The 12,039-nt window shown below is 52.8% G+C and overlaps 1 protein-coding gene across 1 annotated transcript in view; it reads right to left on the reverse strand.

Moving 5' to 3' along the window:
* Positions 1-11,551, reverse strand: part of PTGIR (prostaglandin I2 receptor) — a 37,382-nt gene extending 25,831 nt beyond the window's left edge. The window contains exon 1 of the mRNA XM_079985663.1: positions 10,073-11,551. Within this exon, the coding sequence (XP_079841789.1) occupies positions 10,073-10,915 (843 nt within the window). The 5' untranslated portion in view covers positions 10,916-11,551. The remainder of the gene's footprint in view (positions 1-10,072) is intronic.
* Positions 11,552-12,039: the final 488 nt, after the last annotated feature.

The raw sequence follows: 12,039 nt of genomic DNA on the forward strand, positions 1-12,039 counted from the left end.
ACCTATGTTCCTAAGTAAAGGTAAAGGGACCCCTGACCATTAGGTCCAGTCGTGACCGACTCTGGGGTTGCGGCGCTCATCTCGCTTTATTGGCCGAGGGAGCTGGTGTACAGCTTCCGGGTCATGTGGCCAGCATGACTAAGCCGCTTCTGGCAAACCAGAGCAGCACACGGAAACGCCGTTTACCTTCCCGCCAGAGTGGTACCTATTTATCTACTTGCACTTTGACGTGCTTTCGAACTGCTAGGTTGGCAGGAGCAGGGACCGAGGAATGGGAGCTCACCCCGTCGCGGAGATTCGAACCGCCGACCTTCTGATCGACAAGTCCTAGGCTCTGTGGTTTATCCCACAGCGCCACCCGCATCCCATGTTCCTAAGTAGATCTGGGGAAAAACCCATAACCTTGGAGAGTCCCTGCCATTCCCTGAAAACAACCCTGAGCTAGCTGGACAAATACTCTGACTCAGTAGAAGTCTTTCCGAGGGCCGAGGTAGACAAGATGACTTTATTTCACCATGCATGGATCAAAAATAAAGTAATATACCAGGCATCTGGGGCGGGGCAGGCAGGCACCAAGCTATATTGGAATTGTGGCGGAGGGGGAGCAGGTCTTTAACCCTTTGCCCCCTACTGCAGTGCTGGCCAAAAAGGGTCTTCTTCCCCATTTCTGGAAATGGAAAGACAACTCACTTTGGCTCACTCATGCGCCCAAGCATGGGGGACAGGTTCCATAATGGAGAAAGAGATCTGTTGTGATCAAATTATATGTCCCAAACCCGGGACAGCCACGGACCATGTCAACAACACTGAGTGACCAGAGGTCTGACAGGGGTGCCCAAACTTCTTGGGCCTGAGGCTGGCACAGGTGGAAATGTCAGAAAATGTCATAGGCGCTGCAAAATACCCATTTCACAGAAGAAAAATTGACGCTGCACAGATTCTCCCTGGAAACAGGAAAAACACCTCCCCACTGCCACCCTGAAAACACAGGACACTTGGAGACTGTCATTATTGGCTGGTGAGACGCAATCACGTACTCGCAAAATCAGGTTCTCAGGCTCAGTGCTCAATAAACAATGTCATCTGGAAGGAGCGTTGGGCACAACCCTTCAGTTTTGCCTTCTCTCCGTCCCTTGTTTCCCCAGCCTTACATTCAGTTCTCCACATTAGCTTGCAATTTATTCATTTTATAAAGCGCTCGTGAACATTCATCGGCATTACAGTGCAAATTTCTCCTAATATATATATTTTAGGTGCAATTTCCCTTAATACACACCCTTTCACACCTGCTTGTAGGTATCTCTGTTTCACACCTGCTTGTAGGTATCTCTGTTTGCCTAACCCTTGCTAGGAGGCCTGCAGAGACACACCCGAGGGGGAAAGATAACAGGATCCGACTCTTGCCGCCACCTTTGGTCAGCCCACGGATCCGGATTCGCAACCAGTTGCCCGAGGAGCCCCAGCAAATTCAGCTGCTTGGCACCCCCCTCTCTCTCTCCTTGCCCACCCTGATCTCGTCCTTTATTTCAGAAAGGCATGTTGTGTTCTGGAAATTCCACCAGCTGAGGCACAAACAGCAAGCTGCCTGCAACACCCATCCTGCTCTCTCGGTGGCCCAGGATGTGGTCCAGGAGAAACCCAGATGTTGTTGCTGTGTCTCGTGACACATGTAACTCCCTGTTCTGAGTAGCGTACCAGAGCCTCCTCCTTTCTTTCAGCTTTCCCTAACTTGGTGCCTTGATACTACGACTCCCAGCAGGCCCAGGGGTACTTGTGGAGGTGGAATGAGGGGGGGGGGGAGAAGCATGTTGTGGTGGCGATAACGCCAAGTTTGCAGGTTTGAGCCCCACTGTATTCCAGGGGGTTGGACTAGATGATCCTTAGAGTCCCATCCAACTCTCCAATTGAGTGATTCTAAGTATGTTTCGAAGAATTGATGCTTTTGAATTCTGGTGCTGGAGGAGACTCTTGAGAGTCCCATGGACTGCAAGAAGATCAAACCTATCCATTCTGAAGGAAATCAGCCCTGAGTGATCACTGGAAGGACAGGTCCTGAAGCTGAGGCTCCAATACTTTGGCCGCCTCATGAGAAGAGAAGACTCCCCGGAAAAGACCCTGATGTTGGGAAAGATGGAGGGCACAAGGAGAAGGGGACAACAGAGGATGAGATGGTGGGACAGTGTTCTCGAAGCTACAAACATGAGTCTGACCAAACTGCGGGAGGCAGTGGAAGACAGGAGTGCCTGGCGTGCTCTGGTCCAGGGGGTCACGAAGAGTCGGACACGACTAAATGACTCAACAACAACAACATGTATGTCGCCTTTAGCCCCTTGAAGCGAGAGGTGGGCTATAAGTATAAATTGGTGGAAGTGGGACATACCCCCCCCCCCGGGTGGGGTTACTTGAGGGGAACTGCTGAGCTGTGAATGACTATCAGGCTTCGGAAATCTGGTATCACTGGATCAAGGTCATCAGTTGTTGAATTACTTCAACTGATTTTAATCGGATGTTGAACAAACGGCCCTTTCAAATTTCATTGCATTCTTATCTTCCTTAGTGGGGGCCTGCAAATCTCTATTCTGAATAATGTTTTTTATAAGGTAGGGGGTACCGAGGATGAATTTATGGAGCCAAGAGGGCAGTGGCCCCAAAATATTCTGGAATCACTAATGTAAATAATAATGATTAATGTCTTAGGGTAGGGAACTAGGTCACAAAAAAGCAACAGGCCCTGGGAATGATGCATAGCTGTCAAGTGTCCCTTATTTGGTGGGAAAGTCCCTTATCCCAGCGCCGTTTCCCGCTGCTGTCCTTTACTGATGATGTCCCTTAAATTTCCCGGGTTTCAAAGGAAGCAGCTCCTCTCCCTCCCTCTCTGCTGGCCAGGGAGGAGGGAGGCTCCAGCTGTGTTGCTTGGCTGTGTTGCTCACCCAAAAAGGAGTCTAAGAACGACTGGGGGGTGGAGATTGCATGCCCTGTGCTGATCAAATCGGCTGCGTTGCCTGGGGACTCGCCTTTGCTCAGCGCTTCCCAGCAGAGAGGTGACAGTGGTTTTCCTTTCTGCATCCCCTTTGTCGGGTTGCTGCGCTGTGGGAACCACTGCTTGAGGCTTCATTTGGCTGCTGGTTGACTAAAATCCCTTATTTTGGCTGCTGAGCACTTATTTTCAAATCTGCAAGTTGACAGCTATGGAATGATGTGGTCTGAGAGTTCACAGTATCCCTCCTTGCCCACCCTCCCCTGCTGGTCCCGAAACCATAAAATTTGATAGCTCAACTGATGCTTGATGATGGGGCTGCTGGAAATTGCAATCCACATCAGGAGGGCAACAGGCTTGGTGAAGCTTGAAACAGCACTAGGCCCATGAATCCTGGCCTGCTGCACCTCTCCAGTGCTATCAGATAAAGGTCCCTACCCTCCAACATTTCTCCGGTGAAAATAGGGATGTCCTAAGGAAAAGTGAAGGGACGCAGGTGGCGCTATGGGTTAAACCACAGAGCCTAGGACTTGCCGATCAGAAGGTCGGCGGTTCGGATCCCTGGGACGGAGTGAGCTCCCGTTGCTCGGTCCCTGCTCCTGCCAACCTAGCAGTTCAAAAGCACGTCAAAGTGCAAGTAGATAAACAGGTACCGCTCCGGTGGGAAGGTAAACGGTGTTGCCGTGTGCTGCTCTGGTTCGCCAGAAGCGGCTTAGTCATGCTGGCCACATGACCCAAAAGCTGTACGCCGGCTCCCTCGGCCAGTAAAGCGAGATGAGCGCCGCAACCCCAGAGTCGGCCACGACTGGACCTAATGGTCAGGGGTCCCTTTACCTTTATCTTAAGGAAAAGCAGGGCATTCCAGAAACAAATCAGAAACCAGGACGGCTTCTGTCCTGGATAATAGGGACACTTGGAGGCTCTGAAAGTTTATTTCGCTGGGAGTTTTTCTAAAACTAAGATACAATATTAGCAAATTGCGTGAGCTCTCTCAGCTCCCGGGCTAGGCATCCTGGAAGAGGTTGGCACCCTCAGGCGGAAACTGCAGATAGACTCGCCTCGACTTGGCTGCCTCAGCGGCAGGATGTGGGGCAGCTGAGGAGATGCAGGAAATCGACAGCACCTCAGGGAGTCTGGCTGTTTTCCATGCCAATTCCGGTCGTGCCAATTTGCTCACTTCTGCAGTGTGGGCGGGTTGCAAGGCGGCGGGGCAAGAGATTCAAGGCCGGGTTTTGTCACGGACGTGGCTGGCAAACCCAAAGGTTTTGGAGAGGCAGAGGCAACACTTGTCCTAGGAAGGCCCCATAGCTGTGGGGAAGGGGAGAAGCAGGGCTTGGGGAAGTAAGTGGGTCTTGCAAATAGGGCAAATGCCTCAGAGTCCCATAATAATAATAATAATAATTTATAATTTATTACTTATACCCCACCCATCTGGCTGGGTCTCCCCAGCCACTCTGGGCGGCTTCCAACAAAAGATTAAAGGTAAAGGTAAAGGTACCCCTGCCCGTATGGGCCAGTCTTGACAGACTCTGGGGTTGTGCGCCCATCTCACTTAAGAGGCCAGGGGCCAGCGCTGTCCGGAGACACTTCCGGGTCACGTGGCCAGCGTGACATCGCTGCTCTGGCGAGCCAGAGCCACACACGGAAACGCCGTTTACCTTCCCGCTGGTAAGCGGTCCCTATTTATCTACTTGCACCCGGAGGTGCTTTCGAACTGCTAGGTTGGCAGGCGCTGGGACCGAGCAGCGGGAGCACACCCCGCCGCAGGGATTCGAACCGCCGACCTTTCGATCGGCAAGCCCTAGGCGCTGAGGCTTTAACCCACAGTGCCACCTGCGTCCCATGAAAAACAAAAGATTAAAAATACATTAAAACATCAGACATTAAAAACTTCCCTAAACAGGGCTGCCTTCAGATGTCTTCTAACAGTTTGGTAGTTATTTTTCTCTTTGACATCTGGTGGGAGGGCATTCCACAGGGCGGGTGTCACCACTGAGAAGGCCCTCTGCCTGGTTGCCTGTAACTTGGCTTCTCACAGCGAGGGAACCGCCAGAAGGCCCTCGACGCTGAACCTCAGTGTCCGGGCAGAACGATGGGGGTGGAGATGCTTCTTCAGGTATACAGGACCGAGGCCGTTTAGGGCTTTAAAGGTCAGCACCAACACTTTGCATTGTGCACGGAAACCTACTGGGAGCCAGTGTAGGTCTTTCAAGACGGGTGTTATGTGGTCTCTGCGGCCGCTCCCAGTCACCAGTCTAGCTGCCGCCTTCTGGATTAGTTGTAGTTTCCAGGTCACCTTCAAAGGTAGCCCCATGTAGAGCGCATTGCAGTAGTCCAAGCGAGAGATAACTAGAGCATGCACCACTCTGGCGAGACAGTATGCGGGCAGGTTGGGTCTCAGCCTGCGTACCAGATGGAGCTGATAAACAGCTGCCCTGGACACAGAATTGACCTGCACCTCCATGGACAGCTGTGAGTCCAGAATGACTCCCAGGCTGCGCACCTGGTCCTTCAGGGGCACAGTTACACCATTCAGGACCAGGGAGTCCTCCACACCTGCCCGCCTCCTGTCCCCCCAAAACAGTACTTCTGTCTTGTCAGGATTCAACCTCAATCTGTTAGCCGCCATCCATCCTCCAACCACCTCCAGACACTCACACATGTGTGGAATTCACCCGGGGGACACGGCCCAACCAAGCTAGGGTGTCCATGTGTCCTTCTTTACAGAGGCCAGTCCCCATTGCAGCTGATAGGCTGTAAAGCAAGGAGGTCAACAGTAGGGGGAGCCAGAGCCAGCGAATTCTGGTTTTGTTCCTATCCTCCTGCCTGCTGAGCAACAGGAATTAGGAGCAGGAAGCTGGCAATCTTCCCCCTGGATTAAGGCTGAGGCAGAGAGAGCATCTGGCGCTTTCATCCACGGTGTACCCCATTCTGAGCGATGGCCAATGTGGCGGCCATGATACTTGGGTCACATCCACCCTGTACGTTTAAAGCACTCTTAAACCACTTTAACAGTCACGTTTCCCCATGAAAAGAATTCTGGGAATCCTAGTTTAAATGTGCTTGGAATTGCAGCCCTGCCAAAAGGTAAACTAGAGTTCTCAGAAGCCATGTTTTAAAGCCAACTGCGTCCCTAAACCTCTGTACGTCCTGTTAAACTGCAGTTCCCAGGATTCCTGTTGCTGTGGGTGGGAAAGAGAGAGATGCTTTTAAAATGCAGTGTGTGCACAGCTTATGCTGCTCCGAGCCTCTTAGGGAAAGGCTGAGACGGTAATCAATAAGAATAATAAGTAATTGGTGAGAATAAATCTCCCCATGCCTTAGGGTCATAGAAATACAGACTTGAAAGGGACCATTGGGGGGGGGTAATCTAGTCCAACCCCCTGTTTAGGGAAGCTTTTAACGTTTAATAGGTTACTGTATTTTAATATTCTGTTGGAAGTCGCTCAGAGTGGCTGGGGAAACCCAGCCAGATGGGCGGGGTATAAATAATAAATTATTATTATATAATTATTATCTTTTGCCCAAAGTGGGGCTCGAACCCTGAGATTAAAAGTCTCATTAAAGGTAAAGGTGAAACGACCCCTGACCATTAGGTCCAGTCATGGCCGACTCTGGGGTTGCGGCGCTCATCTCGCTTTATTGGGCGAGGGAGCCAGCGTACAGCTTCTGGGTCATGTGGCCAACATGACTAAGCTGCTTCTGGCGAACCAGAGCAGCACACGGAAACACCGTTTACCTTCCCACCGGAGTGGTACCTATTTATCTACTTGCACTTTGACGTGCTTTTGAACTGCTAGGTTGGCAGGAGCAGGGACTGAGCAACGGGAGCTCACCCCGTCGCGGGGATTCGAACTGCCGACCTTCTGATCGGCAAGTCCTAGGCTCTGTAGTTTAACCCACAGCGCCACCCGCGTCCCTAAACGTCTCATTAGTTGCCAGCTTATTATTATTCGTACCCAGCCTTGCTCCTGCGCCTTAATGCCCTGCAGGCATTATCAGTTGATAACGCTTATTTCCCAGCTTTGCAGACCAGGATGCTCTTAAAAGCATGGGAGGAGGCCTCACCCACCCCCCTTCTTTTGCAACCTTGCCATTGCCCCATCTGGAAAGAACGGAAATGATGAAAGCTTCCCTTCTCATCAGAATCCAGCCTCGTCAGCTGCCGGCCCTCCAGAGTTTCTGAACAGTCACGCTACCGTACTATTCCCTCTAGCCCACACATGCACCAGGTCCCTCATGTGGAAGAAGGGCAGGGCCCTTTCCAAGACTGATTCACATGTCTGAGGCCGGATTCTGCTCTGGCAGCGGCCAGGGACTGGGAAAGGCAGCAGGAGAATTTCTGGGACCGTTCTGGACGCTGCTTGGAGGACTGGTTAGAGAAGAAAAGCGACAGGGAGGGAATTGGGAACTGCAGAATGTCTGCGACAAACTTTCCTGAAAGAAAGGGGCTGAAGGGTAATAGAATAGTTGGAAGGGAACCCAAAGGTCATCCAGTCCAACCCCTTGCAATGTAAGAATTTCAATGGCAGGTCAATGTTTGCTTTCAGAAGAGCCTGCTGGATCCAGCCAGTGGCCCATCTAGAGTGGGATCCTGTTCTCACAGAGGCCTGTGGGGAACCAGCAAGCAGGATTCGAACACAAGACCAACTCTTCCCTCATGTGGTTTCCAGCAACCAGAAGCATTTCTGCCTTGAAACATGGAGGCAGAGCACAGCTAGGAGCCATCAATAGGCTTCAACTCCTGCCAGCTGAAAAGGAAGGAATCATTGGTGCCCTGGTTCTAGTTTTCTGCATTAATACAGGCAGGTTAGGTGTGAGCGTCTGTGAGTAGGGTAGCCAACTCCTTTGCTGGCTCACGCTCTTCTGCTTTTAACAACAGCTTGGTTGCCAGAAACCTCACAAGCAGCGGCAGAGCAAGCCAACTGGGCGTCTGGGATGGCATGTGTGCCCCGCGCCCAGGGGTGGGGCCAGCTGCCCGCAGGGGCGGGGCCTCCAAGGAGTCTGCTTGCCTCCTTCCACTCAGCTGCCCTACAGCTGGGGGGAGGCGGCGGGCGGACCATTTGGGGCAGCGCGGAGCCTTCGGACCCCCAAGCCACCGCGTCACTCCCAGGAGAGACACGTGGATCGAGTGCGCTGCAGGCCCCGCCTGGCATTTTGTCACCCCCCTCAGTGGTGACACCCGGGGTGGTCTGCCCCCACTGCACCCCCCTTTCTCAGCCCCTGCTCACAAGGTGGTGAGCTCTTCCTCACTGGGGTTCCCCACCCCCCAGCAGAGGTTAACCATCAGGGATTGTTTAGCTAGGATTCTTGCATTGCAGCGGGTTGGGCTAGATGACCCTCAGGAGTCCCTTTCAACTCTACAGTTCTATGCTTTGAAAGCCTTCTGAACCTAAGCTGCTGCGAAACGCTGCAAAATGGAGCCAGTTTTGCTCCAGCTGTTTAGCAAACCCTTTTTTTACAACCGAAACATTACGCTTTTCTTGGCCGTTGTGTTTCTTCGATTGGGCAAACAGCAGGAAACGGAGGAAGAAAAAGAACAGGAAAGATATGGAATATAAAGCAGGGAACGGGTGCGAGCTTTTACCTCTTATCTCAAGGCACACACATCCCTCCTCTGCTCCCAACATTTTGCCTTGCTAGCTCCACACTGGTCTCGTCTTCTCCCAGGTTGAACAGAGGTCTGCCGTCATGGTGATGTTATAGATCAGCCTTCCCCCACCGGACGCCCTCCAGATGTTTTGTGCTACAACTCCCACTGGCCATAGCACTGCAAAGGCTTTTATAGTTCTTCCTGCCCCCAGTTAAACTTCCTTTTAGCAGCGGGAGGAACAAGGCAGAAATACAGGCTGAATGTCACCATTTCTCTAGCCGTGTGTGTCTCAGGGCCAGATCTAAGGCACCCATGAAGGAATGTGCGCCCCAAACCCAACAAGGGAACTGCAGTTTGTTTTTTAAAAAAATAAGGTCTCAGAGAGCTAAACAGCTGTGTGTGTGTATTGGAATGACCTTTCTGCATCAGAGAAACATCTTGGTTTCCAGCAGAGCCCAGGTGGCTTCCAAGGAAGGCATAAGGACAATGGGCTTCCGCTGCTGTTCGTCTCCGGACTCTGATATTCAGAGATAGACTGCCCCTGCACCTGGAGATCCTTTCTGTCATGTTATTATTGTTTATGACAGCTATTGCACAGCAGTAGGGGCCCTGAAATTCAGATCGGAAGCTTGGTCTCACATCACCCCTGACCTGGATATCTGTCGTGGTTAAATAACTATTTGCAGACCCGTCTGCGTAACTGTCTAATTTCATGTGTGTGTGCCTCTCTCTGGCGAGGAAGTCTGTGACATGCTGATCAGACCACATCAACCGCACCATGGATCCCAGCTTGGTTTTGACAGCTTCTGCACAACGCCCTCTGTCACTTGGGGTCTCTGTGAAGTCACTGCGTGCACAGAAAGACTGAGCCGTCTAGCTCAATATTGTCTACACTGACCAAAAGAGGGTCCCCCATGTCTCAGCCCTGCCTGGAGAAATCTGGAGGGGGGGTGAACCTGGGACTTTCAGCTGCTCTAACCACTGAACCACAGTCCTTCCCCTACAGAAAGCAGGTTGCGAAAAGCTCCCAGCCTGGGAAAGTCTTGTGCACCCTCCTCACTCGCATGCAGGTAGGAGATGTCGCACAGTATTTGCTGTTGTGGCCTTCAGCCCAAACTCGGTGCAGGATACAGCTGTGGAAATGCCTCCTGGAACAGCCACCTGAGGCCATGTGGAAGACCCGGGCAGTGGCAGGTCATGAGATGCTTGACTCTCCCAGATGAGCAGTCGCATGGCTCCCTAGTCTTGCAATGGAGCCGATCGGCTCACGTTCTTAACCACCTCGGATGAAAACTGTGTTGTCTCAGTTACGAACCTGGCCGACCCTTATCATGTCACTTCCTGTCCCCAAGACATTTGCCACCATTGAGCCAAGACATTTGCCACCACTGAGCCAAGACATTTGCCACCATTGAGCCAAGACATTTGCCACCATTGAGTCAAGACATTTCCCCTCTCCGTTATCCCTCCCTGCCCCCTGTGACCCCCGTGGCAGTACTTACCGTGAGGGGCAAAGAGCAAATGACGAAGATGACCGTCATGAGGGCCAGCAAGATGAGGTGGTCCACCTCCTCTTCGCCTTGGCCGAGCCAGCTCTTGCGCCGCCGCTGCTGGGCCACATTGATAGAGCCTCGTCGGCGAGCCCTCTGCTTGCGGTACATCTGGCAGAGGCTGATGATGACCAGGCCGTTGCAGACGAAGATGGCGAGGATCAACAGCGCCATCAGCGTGGCATAGGACAGTGAGAAGGCGGCCTTGCTGCGGTCGCCCCCCGTCAGCTCCACGTCCATCTGGACAAAGCACCAGGTGCCCGGGCAGTACTGCTTATACTTCCCAACGCCCAGGAAGGGCAGAGCGCAAAAGAGGGCGCTGAAGGCATAGGTGGCGGGCAGAGAAAGCTTGGCCCATCGGCGGATGTTGTGCTGCGAGTAGAAATAGGGATAGGAGATAGCTAGGCACCGTTCCACCGCCATGGTGCAGAGAATGAGCATGGCGGCTTGGCTGAAATACATCATCGAGAAAGCAAAGAGGTCGCACAGCCAGTGCCTTCCGTCCGCCAGGCCCAGCACGGTGGCGTTTCGTGAATAGGCCACAAAGACCACGGGGCTGACCACGCAGGTGCCCAGCAGATCTGTGATGGCCAGGCCGGTCACCAGGATGCAGAAAGCTGAGCTCTTGGTCCGCAGTTCCTTCCGGTGGAAGCCCAAGATGGCCAGGGCGGCCATGTTGCCCACCACCCCTGCCGCAAACATGAAGGAGCTCATTCCAGGGTTGCCGTCCTTCTGCAGTCGGGTCAGGCTGCTGCAGTCCTCCGGAGGGGTCAGGTTTGCTTGTGGCGCTTGCATTGGCCCGAAGAGGGGGCTGGAGGTCTCAGAGGGGGAAGGCTGGGAGGAGAAAGGGGGAAGCTTTGGGACTTCTTGTTCTCAGATGTGAGGCCTCAGAGTTCCGAGAAGGAAGAAGGCGAATGGTGGGTTCAGATCCTTCTCCTCCTCCTGCTTTCAATCCCCAATTAATTCACGTTGGAGGGCAGCCCCTCACCGTGACAGACGAGCCCAGAGTCCTGTTCCCAGAAGCTGTGAAAGACGACATCAGGGTCCAGCAGATTACGGAGCAAGAATCCAGCCAGCGTCAGGACGGGGTCATGCCCCCTGGCTAAATCAGGTGGAGTTGGGACCCTTCTCCAAAATGGTCCTAGGTTCTGTTCCTCCCAGCTCTAGAAAAGTCAGAGAGCAGGAAGAGGGGCTAAGCCAAGGCAGAAGCGTCCAGGGCTCTGTTTCCTCTGCGGCTCAGGAGTTCCCAGATGTGACAACTCTGGGCTGGTGTATCTGAGGACGGAGCCTGCCCATCCCATCCCTGGCTGGGTGCGAAGAAGTCTGCTTGCTTCCGAGTGAGTCGCCCAGCGTCGAAAGTGTGTCTGGCTGTTGCCGGCTTTGCGTGGGTGAACATCTGAGCTGTCATGAGCTCGTAAGGGAGTAGCTTTCGACTCAAGTAGGCAGGCGGGGACTGGGGAGGGACAGGGTGGGTGGGGTTTGGCTTACCCACCCAATGGGTGCTGATAGCTTTCTTTTTTCCCAACCAGACTCCCACGCTTATTTCTCTCTCTCTCTCTCTCTCTCTCTCTCTCTCTCTCTCTCTCCTTCCTTCAATGACTGCAAACTGGCTCGTCAGCTGAGTAAAGACACGAAAGCTTTCCCCGTCAGCAAGACTCATTCCTTATTATATAGACAGAGCCCCCACCCACCCACCTGCCCTAATGCAATCCAGAGGAAAGTTTGCTGCAGGCTCCCCAGGGCTGCCTAGTAACAGGAACTTAAGTCATTTAACCACAACCAGACCGTAAGAATTTGCAACGAGGAACTTGCTCCCTCGGGGGACAGCGATGGCCGCCAACTTGGAGAGCTTTATATGAGGCTCAGACAAATTCATGAGGATAAGAAGAAGAGTTTGGATTTGATATTCCAATTTATCA

The sequence above is a fragment of the Podarcis cretensis genome (genome assembly GCF_951804945.1).
Source record: "Podarcis cretensis genome assembly, chromosome: 8".
NCBI lineage: Eukaryota > Metazoa > Chordata > Lepidosauria > Squamata > Lacertidae > Podarcis > Podarcis cretensis.